The sequence below is a fragment of the Schistocerca serialis genome, chromosome 2, assembly GCF_023864345.2.
Source record: "Schistocerca serialis cubense isolate TAMUIC-IGC-003099 chromosome 2, iqSchSeri2.2, whole genome shotgun sequence".
NCBI lineage: Eukaryota > Metazoa > Arthropoda > Insecta > Orthoptera > Acrididae > Schistocerca > Schistocerca serialis.
In genome coordinates, this window is record NC_064639.1 from 253,880,267 (window position 1) to 253,899,703 (window position 19,437).

At 43.8% G+C, this 19,437-nt stretch overlaps 1 protein-coding gene across 1 annotated transcript in view; it reads left to right on the plus strand.

Moving 5' to 3' along the window:
- LOC126455883 (high-affinity choline transporter 1-like) overlaps positions 1–19,209 on the plus strand; it is a 449,603-nt gene extending 430,394 nt beyond the window's left edge. The window contains exons 11-13 of the mRNA XM_050091642.1: positions 12,178–12,308; positions 18,830–18,982; positions 19,190–19,209. Coding sequence (XP_049947599.1) covers positions 12,178–12,308; positions 18,830–18,982; positions 19,190–19,209 — 304 coding nt within the window. The remainder of the gene's footprint in view (positions 1–12,177; positions 12,309–18,829; positions 18,983–19,189) is intronic.
- Positions 19,210–19,437: the final 228 nt, after the last annotated feature.

The following is a 19,437-nucleotide window of genomic DNA, read 5'->3' on the forward strand; positions in this document are numbered from 1 at the left end:
TGTCCCGCGTCGATTCAGGCAAATATTATCTTTTTACATTTTTCCGACAACAACAATAAACCAGTTAATGCTGACTGGCTTTCCAAAGTGCAATTCGTAAGTGATTTTTTCAAAATTTTAAAAAAACGTTTAATCTAAGTCAAAACATCTCATTTGATGAAGGAATGATACCGTGGCGTGGACAGTTAAATTTTAAAGTTTACAATACATCGAAAATTACGAAATATGGCATACTCATTCGAATGCAGTGTGATTCGAGTACGGGACACATTTCCTCATTCAAGATATATTCCGGGGTTGCACAACCTTAAGCAAAAGCAGTGATGGAACTATTGACACCTTCTTATGGAAAGTTGCATCATCTCTACATGGATAATTATTATAACTTGCAGAGAAGTTACTTGAAAAGGAAATTCGAATTTGTGGAACGATACGGCAAAATAGAGGATTTCCGGAAAAATTAAAGCGCTCAAAAGTCAATGTGTTTGAAGCTTGTCCTCAACGGAAAGGTGACAAGCGGCCGGATACAAGCCAAGTAATCCGAATTAGCGCTGCGGGCGCCAAGCGAATATATTTGTACGCGACGTGCGGACGGCAAAGTGTTAAGTGACATATTCAACGTTTCCTGTCAATTACTATTTCTAATGTTTGAGCGTACCTTTAGACCATTGTCCACTATGTCACGTAGCTCAATGATACTGACAGGGTTTCTTATTCATGTAGGTTATTACAGTAGTACTCATCTGTTCAGGTAACTGCAATCAGAATGGTGATATGTCAGACCCTTTGATTTCAATGAAGTCTCAGCAGCTGCCCAGCTCAGTCAAATTAGGAAATAAAGAGAGTTAAATAAAATTGTAAGTGAGTTTCCAATCACTTATTCATACTGTCAGAGTTCACTAGTAGTAGGCATCGGTATATAAATCAATCAGTTAAAAAGTCAATTTATTTATTCTCGAGTCAGAAACATACAAATTTACAGTAGCCATACACAACAATGAATATATATATATATATATATATATATATATAGATTGTATTTATATTACGTGTGTGCAGTACTTTGTAACCTCCAAGGTTGGCTTGCAGGAGATCAATCTTCGTGCAGGATGTAGAGCACAAAAGGCACTGGAGCATGTGGCTTGTGGCTTGTTCTTGTCCACAATCACAGGACATATCTTCTGTTATGAAGCCCCATCTCTTCAAGTTGTCTCTGGATCGTCCAACTCTTGATCGTAATCTGTTTAAAGATTTCCACACCAGCCACAGCCAGCTCTCGTTGTGTCCAGGTGGTAGTTCTTCAGTTTCTGGCGTCTGCAGGTGAGGGCCGACTTCGTCCATAGCTCCAGTCTTGCCTTCTCTGGTGAAATGGTGAGCTTCTCGGATGTTCTCAGGAAGCTCTTTCGCGATCTCAGCCGTTGCTGAGGTGCATTATGTCCGTGCAGTGGATGGGCACTGTCCTGTTCTACTTTCAGTCTCACCTTGTTGGCAGCCACTGTTCTGCATATCCATGGTGGCGCTATTCCAGCCAGGCAGTAGAGCTTATCAGTTGGGGTAGGTCTTAAGCAACCTGTGATCAACCTGCAGGTTTCGTTGAGAGCAATGTCTACTTGTCTGGCATGAGATGACCTGTACGAGACTGGAGAACCATATTCAGCAGTAGAAAAGCACAGTGCCATTGCAGAACAGCGAATAGTTTGTGGATGTGATCCCCACGAAGATTGCAATGATTTCCGACCAAGATAAGACTTGCAGTCGGGCGTAGCCTGGGCGTCATGTTTCTCTGACGGCTGTTCCTTTCACACCAGAAACATCATCTTGGTCCTTTTCAGGACCGCAGTTGACCACCATATCGATAAATATAGAACGTATATCATTACAAAAAAAGTCAATGAAATGAAACTCCTTACTTACGTACACTAAGGTAACAAAAGTCAAGGGATACCACCTAATAACGTGTCGGTCCTCCTTTCGCCCTGCGTAGTGCAGCAACTAGACGTGACTGGACTTAACAAGTCGTTGTAAGTACTCTGCAGGAATGATGAGCCATGGTGCTGGATTTTGTGCGTGAACTGACCTCGCAATTACGTTCGGTGAGATTAATGTCAGGCGATCTATGTGGCCAAATCATTCGCTCGAATACTCCACAATGTGCTGACAATTCCATCGTTTTGGGAACGTGAAGTCCATGAATGGCTGCAGATGGCCTCCAAGTAGCCGAACATAACCATTTCCAGTCAGTGATAGGTTCAATTGGACCAGGAGACCCATTCCATTGTATGTTAACACAGCCCACACCATTATGGGGCCAATACCAGCTTGCCTTGTTGTGAACTTGATTCCTTGGCTTTCTGGCTTCTGTGCCACACTCGAGCTCTACCATAACATCTTAACAACTGAAATCGGAACTCATCTGACCAGGTCACTGTTTCCGTTGTGTATGGTCACGAGAGGAAACAAACGAAAATTCTTAGTAGGTATTAAAATCCATGGAGAAGAAATAAAATCTTTGAGGTTCGCCCGCCGGCCGAAGTGGCCGAGCGATTCTAGGCGCTTCAGTCTGGAACGCGCGACCGCTATGGGTGCAGGTTCGAATCCTGCCTCGGGCATGGATGTGTGTGATGTCCCTAGGTTAGTTAGGTTTAAGTAGTTCTAAGTTCTAGGGGACTGATGATCTCAGATGTTAAGTTCCATAGTGCTCAGAGACATATGAACCATTTTTTTGAAGTTCGCCAATGACATTGTAATTCTGTCAGAGACAGCAAAGAACTTGAGAGAGCAGTTGAACGGAATGGACAGTATCTTGAAAGGAGGATATAAGATGAACATCAACAAAAGCAAAATGAGTATAATGGAAAGTAGTCGACGTAAGTCGGGTGATGCTGAGGGAATTAGATTAGGGAATGAGACACTTAAAGAAGTAAAGGAGTTTTGCTATTTGGGGACCAAAATAACTGATGATGGTCGAAGTAGAGAGGATATAAAATTTAGACTGGTAATGGCAAGGAAAGCGTTTCTGAAGAAAAGAAATTTGTTAACATCGAATATAGATTTAAGTGTCAGGAAGTCGTTTTTGAAAGTATTTGTATGGAGTGTAGCCATGTATGGAAGTGAAAGGTGGACGATAAATAGTTTGGGCAAGAAGAGAATAAAGGCTTTCGAAATGTGGCGAAATGTGGTGCTACAGAAGAATGCTGAAGATTAGATGGGTAGATCACATAACTAATGAGGTATTGAATAGAACTGCGGAGTAGAGGAGTTTGTGGCACAACTTGACTAGAAGAAGGGATCGGTTGGTAGGACATGTTCTGAGGCATCAAGGGATTACCAATTTAGTATTGGAGGGCAGCGTGGAGGGTAAAAATCGTAGAGGGAGACCAAGAGATGAATACACTAAGCAGATTCAGAAGGATGTAGGTTGCAGTAGGTACTGGGAGATGAAGAAGCTTGCACAGGATAGAGTAGCATGGAGAGCAGCATCAAACCAGTCTCTGGACTGAAGACCACAACAACAACAACAACAACAACATGGTCTCGAGCCCAGGAGAGGCGCTGCAGGCGACGTCGCGCTCTTAGTAAAGATACTCGCGTCGGTCGTCTGCTACCACAGCGCATTAACGCTTAATTTCACCACACTGGTCTAACGGATACGTTCGTCCTATGTCCCCCATTGATTTCTGCGGTTACTTCACGCAGTGATTGTCCTAACGGATACGTTCGTCGTACGTCCCACATTGATTTCTGCAGTTACTTCATGTAGTGTTGCTTGTCTGCTAGCACTGACAAATCTACGCAAACGGCGCTGCTGTCGGTCGTTAAATGAAGGCTATCGGCCACTGTGTTGTCCGTGGGGAGCGGTAATGCCTGAAATGTGGTATTATCGACACACTGTTGACACTGTGGATCTCGGAATATTGAATTCTCTAACGATTTACGAAGTGGAATGTCCCATGCGCCTATCTCCAATTACCATTTCGCGTTAAAAGTCTGATAATTCCCGTCGTGCGGCCGTAATCACGCCGGAAACCTTTCCACAGGAATCAGCTGAGTGCAAATGACAACTCCGCCCATGCCCTACCTTTTTATACCTTGTGTACGCGATACTACCGCCTTCTGTATATGTGCGTATCGCTATCCCATGACTTTTGCCACCTCATTGTATTAAAATCAGTTTTCTCCGGCCAGCAGAGACCACTGAAAACCTTGTCTAGGAAGAGGACCATTGAATGATGGAGGTGGAGCGGTTTTCATTATCACCAATCATTAAAATACAAAAAAGGTGAAAATCGATAGAAGCTCCAGAGAACTGGCAGCACCATAGGTCGACCACCTTGCGTGTTGCGTGGCCGAAATGTCTCCTCTGTCAAAAGCCGTAGCAACTGTCTGCATTGCCACCCCTAGTAAAGTAGGCTACAGCAACCTTCATCCACCGGTCGAAGCATACTGCTGTGTTGTGTTCGAGGAAACAAAAGTACTGAGAGATCCTCTCTCAGCCTCAGTTCTTCACAGTTGTTAGTAGAGTTCACTTCTGACTAGCAACAGCGCGGAGCTTGCCGTCATTTTTGCGATACCTTTACGTCCACATCTACATCCACAGTCTTATTGTGCAACCCATCGCGAAGTGCATGAAAGGGGGTACGTCCCATTGCACCCGTTAATAGGGTTTCTTCCCGTTCCATTCACGTATGGAGCGCGTGGAGAACGATTGTCTGAGTGCTGTACATGCCGTAATTACTGCGATGTTGTCCTCACGATCCCTATGTGGTCGATACGTAGGGGTTGTAGTCTGTTCCTACAGTCATCATTTAAAACCAGTTCTTGAAGTTTGGTAGTAGTTTACGTCAGTCTTGGAGATTCTGCCAACTCAGTTTCTTTAGCGTGTCTGTGATACTCTCCCACGGGCCAAACAAACCTGTGACCATTCGTACTACCCTTTTTTGTGTACGTTAAATGCCCCTTTTTAGTCATATTTTATACGAGTCCCACACACTTGAACAATAGCCTGGAACGGGCAGCAAGAGTGAATTGTAAGTAATTTCCTTTGTAGCTTGATTGCACTTCCCCAGTATTCTACCAATAAACTGAAGTCTACCATCTCCTTCATCAACGACTGAACCTATGTGATATTTCCATTTTATATCGCTACAAAGTGTACGGAGGAAAGAAATAGAGTAGAAGAAGAATGGATAGCTTTGAGGGATGAAGTAGTGAAGGCAGCAGAGGATCAAGTAGGTAAAAAGACGAGGGTTAGTAGAAATCCTTGGGTACCAGAAGAAATATTGAATTTAATTGATGAAACGAGAAAATATAAAATTGCAGTAAATGAAGCAGGCAAAAAGGAATACAAACGTCTCAAAAATGAGATCGACAGGCAGTGCAAAATGGCTAAGCAGGGATACCTAGAAGATAAATGTAAGGATGTAGAGGATTATCTCACGAGGGGTAAGATAGATACTGCCTACAGGAAAATTAAAGAGACCTTTGGAGGAAAGAGAACCACTTGTATGAATATCAAGAGCTCAGATGGAAACGCAGTTCTAATTAAAGAAGGGAAAGCACAATGGTGAAAGGAGTATATAGAGGGTCTATACAAGGGCGATGTAGTTGAGGACAATATTATGGAAATGGAAGAGGATGTAGATGAAGATGAAATGGGAGATATGATACTGCGTGAAGAGTTTGACAGATCACTGAAAGACCTGAGTAGAAACAAAGCCCTGGGAGTAGACAATATTTCATTAGAACTACTGACAGCCTTGGGAGAGCCAGCCCTGACGAAACTCTACCATCTGGTGAGCAAGATGTATGAGACAGGCGAAATACCGTCAGACTTCAAGAGGAATATAATAATTCCAATCCCAAAGAATGCAGATGTTGATGGATGTGAAAATTACCGAACTATCAGTTTAATAAGTCACGGCTGCAAAATATTAACCCGAATTCTTTACAGACGAATGGAAAAATTGGTAGAAGCCGACCTCGCGGAAGGTTAGTTTGGATTCCGTAGAAATATTGGAACACATGAGGCAATACTGACCCTACGACTTATCTTAGAAGATAGATTAAGGAAAGGCAAGCCTACGTTTCTAGCATTTGTAGACTTAGAGAAAGCTTTTGACAGTGTTAACTGGAATAATCTCTTTGAAATTCTGTAGGTGGCAGGGGTAAAATACAAGGAGCGAAAGGCTATTTACAATTTGTACAGAAACCAGATGGCAGTTATAAGAGTTCGGGGACATGACAGGGAAGCAGTGGTTGGGAAGGGAGTGAGACAGGGTTGTAGCCTCTCCCCGATGTTATTCAGTTTGTATATAGAGCAAGCAGTGAAGGAAACAAAAGAAAAATTCGGAGTAGGTATTAAAATCCATGGAGACGAAATAAATAACTTTGAGGTTCGCCGATGACATTGTATGTCAGAGCAGTTGAACGGAATGGACAATGTCTTGAAAGGAGGATATAGTATGAGCATCAACAATCGAATGTAGTCGAATTAAGTCGGGTGATGCTGAGGGAATTAGATTAGGAAATGAGACGCTTAAAGTAGTAAAGGAGTTTTGCTATTTGGGGAGCAAAATAACTGATGATGGTCGAAGTAGGGAGGATATAAAATGTAGACTGGCAATGGCAAGGAAAGCGTTTCTGAAGAAGAGAAATTTGTTAACATCGAGTATAGATTTAAGTGTCAGGAAGTCGTTTCTAAAAGTATTTGTATGGAGTGTAGGCATGCATGGAAGTGAAACATGGACGATAAATATTTTGGACAAGAAGAGAATAGAAGCTTTCGAAATGTGAGAAGAATGCTGAAGATTATATGGGTAGATGACATAACTAATGGGGAGGTATTGAATAGAATTGGGGAGAAGAGGAGCTTGTGGTATAACTTGACTAGAAGAAGGGATCGGTTGTTAGTACATGTTCTGAGGCATCAAGGGATCACCAATTTAGTATTGGAGGGCAATGTGGAGGGTAAAAATCGTAGAGGGACACCAATAGATGAATACACTAAGCAGATTAAGAAGGATGTAGGTTGCGGTAGGTACTGGGAGATGAAGAAACTTGCACAGGATAGAGTACTATGGAGAGCAGCATCAAACCAGTCTCAGGACTGAAGACCACAACAACAACATCAGCAACAAAGTGTTACACCCAAGTATTTGTGTAAGTTGGCTGATTCCAACGGAGACTCATTGGTATTATAATAGTAGTATATTAGGTTTTTTCGTTTTGCGAAGTGCACAATTCCATGTTTCTGAACATTTAAAGCAAATTACCAATCTTCTCACCTCTTTGAAATGTTATCAAGGTCTGATTGAATATTTATGGATCATATGCAAAAAATTTGAGTTTACTATTAATATTGTCCGAAAGGTCATTAATATGCAATATGAACAGCGAGGGTTCCAACGCACTCCTCTGGGGCACAAGTTACTTTCTCATCTGACGATGACTCTCCATCCGAGATAACATGCTGTGTCCACCCTACCAAAAAGTCCTCAGTCTGGTCACAAACTTCGCTTGATACCCAATATGATGGAATTTTCGACAATAATCGTAGTTATGATACAGAGTCAAATGCTTTTTCGAAATCAAGAACTACTGCATCTACCTGACTGCCTTGATACAAAGCTTTTAGTATGATATGTGAGAATATTGCGAGTTGAGTTCAGATGATCTATGTTTTCGGAATACATGCTGGTTGGCGTGGAGGAGGTCATCCTGCGCAAGATACATCATTATGTTTGAATTCAGAATACATTCTGAGACTCTACAACAAATCGATAGCAAAGGTAAAGAACGGTAGTTTTGTGGATCACTTCCACTACGTACATACGTTGGCTTGCACCATCTTGGAAGCAGCCACATACAGTTACTTTCAGCTTTAGTCAGAACATTCATCGTAGCAATTTCGTCTGTGATTAACACGCAAATATAAAATTTGTTCCACGAGCAATTAGTATTACGGTTCCATTGATGTTAGAGGAGTACACTTTATCGTGCTGCTAGAAGTTCTTTTTAGCATGAAAAGCTGACCGGGGTGGCCGAGCGGTTCTAGGTGCCACAGTCTGGAACCGCGCGACCGCTACGGTCGCAGGTTCGAATCCTGCCTCGAGCATGGATGTGTGTGATGTCCTTAGGTTAGTTAGGTTTAAGTAGTTCTAAGTTCTAGGGGACTGATGACTTCAAAAGTTAAGTCCCATAATGCTTAGAGCCATTTGAACCATTTTTAGCATGAAAACTCAGCTTGACTGTTTTGAAGATACTAGCCATTTGTCTTTCTGATACTACTAAGTAGTATACGGCGAACATCAATTATGTCAGCTTGACTGTTATGAAGATACTAGCCATTTGTCTTTCTGATACTACTAAGTAGGATACGGCGAATATCAATTATGTCTCGAATGTTACACTGCCGAATAGTTTTGGAAATCAGTAATTGTAGCTGACTTCAGTATTCAATGGCCGAAATGTGAAATTTAATTGCCAGTAATGTTGAGTTCGACCGAATTGGTGTGATAAAGTTGTGCTACAGTATTATGAAAAGGCTAGTTGTTACTCACCATACAGCGAAGATGCTGAGTCGCAGATGGGCACAAAACAAAGACTGTCGGAAAGTTAGCTTTCGGCCTGTCAACAAGGCCTTTGCTGAAAATGGACGACACACACACACACACACACACACACACACACACACACACAAACTCTACTCACACTCACTGCCTCTGACAGTCTGGCTTCAGCTGTGGTCATGAGTGTGTGTGTGGGTTGCGTTCGCGTGAGTGTATGTGTGTGTGTGTGCCTCGTCTACTTTCAACAAAGGCCTTGTTGACCGTCCGAAAGCTGACTTTCCGACAGTCTTTTGTTGTCCCTATCTGCGACTGAACAACTAGCCTTTTCATGATATTTTGTTCCATCCTGGATTTTCCATTCTAAGACTGTGCTATTTATTTTCCTTAAATGTCGTTCGACGCTACTTGATAACTGGACTTCTTACATAATTCGGAGAACGCTGAACCACTTCGAATATGACCACGGAAGTCGCGTGGGGAAACCACAGGCAGCATTACATTTCTAAGTTCACGCCATCTACTACAGAAAAATGTTTTCTTTTCGCGAGGAAAATTCAAAATAGTCGGCATTTCTGGAATACCGTTACGTATGTAGCTTTTGTCGTTGATCATTTGGAGCATATTCCTTCCTATACCACTTGTTCTTATACAAATTTTTCCAGCAGCATTTTTGTATTGGTCATCTACGTAGGTTGGTACTTAAATAGTGGTAACACTGCTGTGGAGACACTACGCAATGGAATCTACTATTGCCGCTGATAGCACACGTTGTTGACATATCTGTCTTACCTCCGAGCAAATGGACTCGCCCGTCCCACGTCACCGGCGTGCGCACCGTCAAGGGAAACAGTCACTGCCGACCGGAGTGGCCGTGCGGTTCTAGGCGCCACAGTCTGGAGCCGCGAGACCGCTACGGTCGCAGGTTCGAATCCTGCCTCGGGCATGGATGTGTGTGATGTCCCTAGGTTAGTTAGGTTTAAGTAGTTCTAAGTTCTAGGGGACTGATGACCTCAGAAGTTGAGTCCCATAGTGCTCAGAGCCATTTGAACCAAGCCACAGTCACTTGTGAGCCGGCGGTGTAACGTAACGGTATCACTATGTTTTCGAAAAAGGAACAACAGAGTTGGATCAAGATCGAATGTGCCAGAGGTCATACAGAACGACAGTGTCATCAAGGTCTTCAAGAGGCGTGCGGGGAATCGGCACTGCGGTACAGAACAGTGGCACGGTGGGTAAAAGCCTTCAACGAAGGTCGGCAAACTGTGGCAGACATGCATCGGGCAGGTCGTCCTAACGTCTCTGAAGAAGAAGTGCATACTGCTGCCGCGTTAGTGGACAGTGATCGACGCCATACGATTCGTGAGCTCGCCCACGTAACCGCATTAGCGCATACGACTGTGCTTCGCATCCTGGAGGAACGCTTGGGCTTGAGACAAAATTGCAGCACGATGGGTTCCGCATGAATTGACGGAAATGGAGAAATTGATGCGTTACGACGCTGCTCAGACGCACTTTGAGCGCTATGAGCGCGAAGGAGAGGCTTTCTTACTCCGTATCGTAACACTGGATGAGACATGTGCCACATCGTACGAGCCAAAACTGAAACGCCAGTCCAACGAGTGGCGTCATTACGGATCGCCGCGAAAGTCGAAAGAGCGTCAGAACCCCACTATGGTGAACGTTATGGTGATTCTCGTGTACGACTGTGATGGTGTTATCCTAACGCATTACGTTCCTCCACGGCAGACCGTCATTGTACAGTATTAGTGTTTTTGGAGCATTACCTGCGACCAGCTTAGCGAAAGAAGTGGCGACACTTCCTGCGCAACCCACCCATCATTTTGCACTACAGTGCGCAGGCTCATACAGCGCAAGCTGTGGCTGCTCTGTTCGGTCGATGAGACTGGGAAGTACTGTACCATCCACCATACTCCCCGGACCTAAGTCCTCGTGACTTTGATTTGATTCAAAAGATGAAGGAACCACTTCGTGGCATTCGCTTCAGAACTGTTCCAGAGATTCGACAGGCAGTAGACAGCTCCACTCGCACCATCAACGTAACAGGCTCTGCTAACGGTATACTAGGCTTTCCACATCGCTGGCAACGGGTTCTACACAACGCTGGTGACTTCTTTGAAGCACAGTAACAGGTGGAAACATGTAACTCTTTTGTATCGGTTGTGAATAGATAGTTGCCCCACCATTTAAGTTCCAACTCTCGTATTTTCGCACGACAGTATGAACAGAGTCATGCTAATTGCCAGTAAAGTAGCATATTACACAAATATTCTCGCCTTTATTTTTGATAAAATTCGTTTATGTAACCGGAGATACATGCTTTGACGATGACTTGGGTTCTACTCAAGTGTAATCATTTACAATACTTGTAACACTTCGTTATGGCCTAAGGCCCAAATCTACATTGTGAAATAAAACCTGTTCTACAGCCAAATGGTGGTTATATCTTTCAAAAAATTTTATATGACTGTGGTTCCATACAAAAGTAGAACCATTAATTTTTAGTTTTCTTCATCTGAAACATTAAAACGCCATATAGTTGGTGACGTCATGCCTTCCAAATTCCTGGAGATTGGGAAATAGTAGGACATTATTGCACCGCAAGGTGTAATTTCCTGGAGTGGTCAGTTATGTGCAGGAAATGATAAATGTAGAGTTCCCTGGTGCGAAATGACGGGCCTACAGTGCCCAACTACCCTACCACAACAAAGGCCAAAATTTAATAATGATTGTGGTGTTGCTCACGCTGCTAAATACTGCACTTTCGGGCAACAACAAAGTTATTATGTGGCAGGTGTCATTAGAGCACAGTTAATAAAGTCATTTCATGTAATAATAAGTAAACTAGGCACCCATCTTTTCGTATTTCCCACGCTGGTCTCGTTGTAAAATCATGGCTCAATCGTCGAAAATCTAGGTGGTGATGATTCCAAGCTCGGATCCAAAGAAGCCTAGGTTTTTGTTCTGCGATATTCATAAGTTTTATAGATGTATTTCACAAACCATTCTTGAGTATTACACTTTTGCAGGACAATGGTGATGTAAAAAAAGTAATCAGCACATCGAATTTAAGTTACACTTCCTTTTTATTGCTTTTATTGCAATATCACGTAACACACAAAACATCACTTCACAATACAAAACATACTTGAAACCATCTTTCTCACTGTTAAAAGTTCACATTTTATAAGCTGACGACAATATGCGTCTTTCCAACATGACGTACAAGACTTGGCCTTCTCAAGGTCCGACTAACAACTAATAATCGCTTACGCGCCCAAAATTCCGAGTTTCAAGTACGACAAAGATCATAGTGGCAAAAGAAAGAATACACATAAGAATAATATCATTGCAATATAAACATATCGATGTATCAAAGTACCTCTACATTAATCAAATCAAATCTGAATGTTGTCTCTGAAATATGTTAACTACTTTAGAGAAACACAGTAGAATATTGCTGGTATCGAGAGGTTAAGTTGAAGTGCGGTAATGGTTTCGTAATTCAAGTACCATTACAATTGGTAGGACCTGCAGTGTGTGAAGGTGTGCCGGAGCCTGCCGCTGTTACAGAGACTTTTGCTGCCCGCAGGGTGCTGTGCTCGGACCTGGTGTACGTGGTGCTGTTCCCGCAGCTGTTCCTCGCCGTCCACTGCCCCAGGCTGGTCAACCAGCACGGCTCCGTGGCCGCCTTCCTCGTGGGAATCGTCCTCAGGCTGCTCTGTAAGTCGGGCACTTGTGCTGCGTCTGCAGGAGCGCTCACTTCACCATTCTGCGACTGGACCGGCTATGGGGGTCGCACCATTTATATGTGCTTCGAATTTGTTGGTTTATCATCGAATTTCATGAAACCATTGATTTCTTTACCTTTTGACAATATAAAACATCAGCAATGTATTAATAAATATCAACAAGTAATTGATGTTACAGGGTTATACACTACTGGCCATTAAAATTGCTACACCAAGAAGAAATGCAGATGATAAACGGGTATTCATTGGAAAAATGTATTATACTAGAACTGACATGTGATTACATTTTCACGCAATTTGGGTGCATAGATCCTGAGAAATCAGTACCCATAACAACCACCTCTGGCCGTAATAACGGCCATCATACGCCTGGGCATTGAGTCAAACAGAGCTTGGATGGCGTGTACAGGTACAGCTGTCCATGTAGGTTCAACACGATACCATTGTTCATCAAGAGTAGTGACTGGCGTATTGTGACGAGCCAGTTGCTCGGCCAACATTGACCAGATGTTTTCAGTTTGTGAGAGATCTGGAGAATGTGCTGGCCAGAGCAGCAAACGAACAGTTTCTGTATCCAGAAAGGTCCGTACAGGACCTGCAACATGCGGTCGTGCATTTTCCTGCTGAAATGTAGCGTTTCGCAGGGATCGAATGAAGGATAGAGCCACGGGTCGTAACACATCTGAAATGTAACGTCCACTGTTCAAAGCGTGACCGAGACGTGTAACCAATGGCACCCAGTACCATCACACCGGGTGGTACGCCAGTATGGCGATGACGAATACATGCTTCCAATGTGCGTTCACCGCGATGTCGCCAAACACGGATGCGACCATCATGACGCTGTAAACAGAACCTGGATTCATCCGAAAAAATTACGTTTTGCCGTTCGTGCACCCAGGTTCGTCGTTGAGTACACCATCGCAGGCGCTCCTGTCTGTGGTGCAGCGTCATGGGTAACCACAGCCACGGTCTCCGAGCTGATAGTCCGTGCTGCTGCAAACGTCGTCGAACTGTTCGTCCAGATGGGTGTTGTCTTGCAAACGTCCCCATCTGTTGACTCAGGTATCGAGATGTGGCTGCACGATCCGTTACAGCCATGCGGATAAGATGCCTGTCATCTCGACTGCTAGTGACACGAGGCCGTTGGGAGCAGCAACCTCTCGATATGATAAACCGCAATCGCGATAGGCTACTCCTTACACGAGGCATCACAACAACGTTTCACCAAGCAACGCCGGCCAACTGCTGTTTGTATATGAGAAATCGGTTGGAAACTTTCCTCATGTCAGCACGTTGTAGGTGTTGCCACCGGCGCCAACCTTGTGTGAATGCTCTGAAAAGCAAATCATTTGCATATCACAGCATCATATTCGTGTCGGTTAAATTTCGCGCATGTCGCACGTCATCTTCGAGGTGTAGCAATTTTAATGGCCAGTGGTGTATAATAATTAATGCCGTAAACACATACAGTTGAAAGTAAATGATACCAGAAACAAAAACGTCCGATAAACATGGGCATTAAAATGATACTTTAAGAGCTATGAGCACTTCTTCGATACTGTGAAACAAACCTCCTGTACTGCAAGCTCTTTGCTTCCCATATTTTCAGAGGAAATAGTATGAATCAAAGTAAGAAAGAAATTATCTAGTGGATATGTTTTCTAAAATGCGTAAGAGCTTGGACACTTGTTCAGAAAAAGAGGAGTGCTTCACGTTGTAAGTAGGCTGTTTATGTTTTCTCTATGTAAGTAGGCTGTTTATGTTTTCTTATTGGCAACGTTACGTAGCGCTCAATATGAAAATCACTGGCTGTGCTGTGTGCAGTCTGTGGCTGCTTTGCATTGTTGTAATACTCGCCATTGTAGTGTTAGGCAGCTGGCTGTGAACAGCGCGTAGCGTTGCGCAGTTGGAGGTGAGCCGCCAGCAGTGGTGGATGTGGAGAGAGAGATGGCGGAGTTTTGAAATTTGTCATGAACTGCTATATTTATATATGATGATATCAAGGTAAATACATTGTTTGTTCTCTATTAATATCTTTCATTTGCTAACTATCCCTATCAGTAGTTAGTGCCTTCAGTAGTTTGAATCTTTTATTTAGCTGGCAGTAGTGGCGCTCGCTGTATTGCAGTAGCTTGAGCAGCGAAGATTTTTGTGAGGTAAGTGATTTGTGAAAGGTATAGTTTAATGTTAGTCAGGGCCATTCTTTTGTAGGGAATTTTGAAAGTCAGATTGCGTTGCGCTAACAAAATATTGTGTGTCAAGTTAAGCACAGTCGTGTATAAATTGTTCAAAGGGGACGTTTCAACGTTAGCGAAGATGAAGTAGTGCTCATAGCTCGTAAACTACTCTCTTTAGAACACATATTTACTAGAGGTTTCTTCCTTGTTTTAACCCACATTACCGCCTCTAAAAAATGTGGAAAACACAGAGCTTGCAATACAAGAGATTTGTTTCACGATACGGAAGATTACGAAGTTCTCATTGCTTTTACCACATGTGCTTTAGAGCCCATGTTTACAATGCCCATTTTGTTTCTAGTATCGTGCACTTCCGTCTGTATGTGTTGTCGCCACTAATAATGGTGGTGGTGGTAAGTTCCTACGGGACCAAACTGCTGAGGCCATCGGTCCCTAGGCTCAAACACTATTTTAATACCACTGGGACTAGATCAGTGAGATTGGCCAAAAAAGTTAGGTTTGTACCTATTCTGGCACACTTGTAACGCTGCAGGTAGAATAGTCATAATAATAATCATCAGCAGGTAGTATCCTAACATTAGAAGCTATAATTAAGGAACACTAGACAAACATTAACATAGAATAGTGTAGTATAGTAGATTAACCCCCATAGTGGTGACGGAGTGTAGTAAGAAACCTGTAGTGTTAAACATCATAATAGCTGCAGATAGAACTTAGAAATAGTTAAATATAGGACCTACTAATGTATTTAGGTAGTAGGTTACATTGTAACATGATAATGATCAAATAAAGATTTTTTTTTAAAAAAAATAACTTAAACTAACTTACGCTAAAGGCAACACACACACCCATGCCCGAGGGAGGACTCGAACCTCCGACTGCGGAAGCCGCGCGAACCGTGGCAGGCGCCCTAGACCACGCCGGCACACTAATTATGATACTCCCTGTATAGAATAAAATACACCATAATATAAATAAGAGCAGTATTCGTTATGAAATCTCTGAGCCGCCACCAGAGCTCCACATCCAAGGACTGCAGCCAGTCCAAAGCAGAAGGAGCTGCATTGATAATATCTCTGAAAGAACCAGTGTACTTCCTTAAAGGGCACTCGTGAGCAATGTACTGCACGGCTTGGTCACCGAATCCGCAGTCACAGACTGGGCTGTCGCACAGACTACCACTTGTACGACACAGCGTAGTATTTTGCATGACAGTCCTAACTCGACTGAGTCTAGTCCAGCTGCCCCTCTCCAGATCAAATTATCGTAGAGCAACTGTTGGGTATACTATACCATGCTTACGTTTTTGTGCTGCATTCCATTTTTCTCGCCACTCTTCTTTGATCTGGAAGTTGTGTTCGACGATCTTAGCCTGAAAGGTGTTCTGGGATTTAAGGCTTCTTGGCAAGGAGGTTGTACAACATCTCATGCATTGGGGAGGGAGACTACAAGAAACTTGGAGATAAGGCAGTGAAAAAGATCATTCCATTTGTAACCACGTGTCGGTGTGAGCAAGCATTTTCTTCCATGTGTTTCATGAAACACAAAGCCGCGCGGGATTAGCCGAGCGGTCTCTGGCGCTGCAGTCATGGACTGTGCGGCTGGTCCTGGCGAAGGTTCCAGTCCTCCCTCGATCATGGCTGTGTGTGTTTGTCCTTAGAATAATTTAGGTTAAGTAGTATGTAAGCTTAGGGACTGATGACCTTAGCAGTTAAGTCCCATAAGATTTCACACCCATTTGAACATTTTTTGAAAAACAAATATAGGGATCGGCTCGACATGCGGTCGGATTTCAGAGTGAAAGTTTCAAGTTTGGAACCTAATATTTCAGAAATAATGGACTCAACGGTCAGATTGAACTCATCTTATTGAGAACTGAAAATTAAAAGTAACTGTATACTGATGGATTTCTCTGTTAGAACTGAATTTTATTCAAATAAATAATACCTTGTATGAAATTAGTGTTGCCAAACGGAGTGGCCCAGCGGTTCTAGGGGCTACATTCTGGAACCACGTGACCGCTACGCTCGCAGGTTTGAATCCTGCCTCGGGCGTCGATGTGTGTGATGTCCTTAGGTTAGTTAGGTTTAAGTAGTTATAAGTTATAGGGGACTGATGACCTGAGAAGTTAAGTCCCATAGTGCTCAGAGCCATTTGAACCATTTTTGAAATTAGTGTTTTCTTATTTTTCACACATGTCTACTCAATTCAGTCTCAAGTGTAGTACACCTGAAATACCAATACACTCAGTATTAATTTTTTCGTGTCATTTTCAGTTCATACTCAATTTTTATTATTTTAAGGCGTTTGTTATACTAAACACCTGATTTGAAGACAAAGATTTTGGGTAATACTCAAAATTTTAACAATAACAATGATGCATAAATTGAAAAAGTTTTAAGCTCAATATTCTTTCAATAATGAATATGTCAGTGATTTTTCTAAGTGCCAAAAGTAGAAAACGTATAAAAAGACTCTAAATTTCGCTTTTTTAGGTACCTGATACTGTGATATGACAAGGTACCAATCATGCCTCGAGAAAATTTTGTTGGTAACCCCTGGTTTATAGCGTAGAACTACTTCTTGGTGTGGGTTTTTTTTTTTTTTTCGTCAGTGTACCGGGTGACCAAAAAGTCAGTATAAATTTGAAAACTTAATAAACCACGGAATAATGTAGATAGTGAGGTAAACATTGACACACATGCTTGGAATGACATCGGGTTTTATTACAACCAAAAACAAACAAAGTTCACAAAATGTCCATCTCTTGTGTCTCCTTTCAGTGTCTCTGCGCTCCCTCCTGCCCTGTCTTCCCTCTTCATCTCCCGCCCCACGTGTCTCCTGCCTCTTCGTGTACCCACTGATGCCCCTCCTCTCTTCACCCCGCCGCTTCCCCTGCTGCCCCTTGCTCTCCCCTCCTTTTCCATCCTCTCTGCCCTTTCCCTCGGCAGGTCCCGGCTGGCAGTTTTATTCTTCGTCCTGTGTGCTCCAAGTGGGTTTTAAGTGTGTTGTTCCGGAGTGTTTTTACTACTGTGGCCGACTTTTAACGTGTGCATGTCCATTCAGTGTCTTATCTGAGTTTTGAAGAATCGCCAACTGTGTTTTTTAACTTTCTGGTGACATTTTTTAACTGTCGTCCATGAACGTGTCCATGTTAGTCTATATTTTTTACCTAGATTTTCCCCCGTTATTCTGTTTTAAGTTCCCCTTTATCGTCTTATGTATGTAACATTTTATTCTTATTTTAAGTTGTCCTGTCACTCGATGCTATCCGTACAGAATCCATCGGCGTCATGAACTGTTACCTGGCGATTTAGTGAAGCGGAGGGCATTTGCGATGTGGGCGTTTCAAAAGATGGCGGAAGATGACGATTGGTTGAGTAACGTGTTGTGGACCGACGAAGCTTATTTCACGGTCCGAGGTCTGTCAACGCCCACAGCTGCAGAATTTGGACTACCGAAAATCCTAGAACTGTCGTGGAAACTCCATTACACGACGAGAAAGTCACGGTATGGGTTGGATTTACCACATGTACCGTTATCGGGCCTTTTTCCTTCGCAGAAATGCGTGATTCTGGTTTTGTAACTGATACCGTGACGGGTGAGAGGTACACCGATATGTTACAGAATCGCATCATCCCCAGCCTGGCTGATAAACGCCTGCGATGTTTATGCAGGATGGCGCTCCACCCCATATTGCTAGACGCGTGAAAGACTTCTTGCGCGCTTCGTTTGGTGACGATCGTGTGCTCAGCCGCCACTTTCGTCGTGCTTGGCCTCCCAGGTCCCCAAACTTCAGTCCGTGCGATTATTGGCTTTGGCGTTACCTGAACTCGCAAGTGTATCGTGATCGACCGACATCTCTAGGGATAGTGAAAGACAACATGCGACGCCAATGCCTCACCATAACTGCGGACATGCTTTACAGTGCTGTTCACAACATTATTCTTCGACTACAGCTATTGTTGAGGAATTATGGTGGACATATTGAGCATTTCCTGTAAAGAACATCATGTTTGCTTTGTCTTACTTTGTTATGCTAATTATTGCTATTCTGATCACATGAAGCGCCATCTGTCGGACATTTTTTGAACGTTTGTATTTTTTTGGTTCTAATAAAACCCCATGTCATTCTAAGCATGTGTGTCAATTTGTACCTCTCTATCTACATTATTCCGTGATTTATGCAGTTTTCAAATTTATACTGGCTTTTTGTTCACCCGGTATTTCCGTGACCTGTAAAGACTCGCTGAGCTAGAGCAGGCGCGAGTGATCAGCGTGTGTGTGGCAGGCGGCGAGCACGGGCTGGGCCTGCCCGCGGCGCTGCACCTGCCGGGCTACGAGGCGGAGACCGGCCGGCAGCGGTTCCCGTTCCGCACGCTAACCATGCTGGCGGCGGCCGCCACGCTGCTGGTGGTGAGCGCCGTGGCGGCACGCCTCCGCCGCCCGTCTGCCGGCCGCGCAGACGCCGCCGCCCTCAAACCGCCGCCGCCGGGGACGACGACCGCCGACAAGCTGGGCCTCGACAACCCGGCCGCCGGCGACGTGCTCGCCAGCGAGAAGACCAGCCGCCTCTGAGTGTCTTCTCGCCGGTCTACCGCCGGGCCGCTGTCTGGCGTAAGCCGGACAATCCTGAGCCACTGCCTGGCAGAAGCAAATGGTGCCCTGTGAATATTGAGAGGCGGGTCTCTTTGCTGAGGACGCACTCCATCTGGTACAGCACCTACGACAGCAATTTATTAGAAATCCTTCCCATAAAAAAGTGAACACAGTCCACTCGGTGTTGGTCTCATTTGTACCGAGATTGCTGTCTGTTTATCGTTCGCAGTCGGATCTCAGCGTCTCCGAAGACTCAATGTCCGTCTTGTTCGCTCTCCTACATCTACATAAATACTCCGC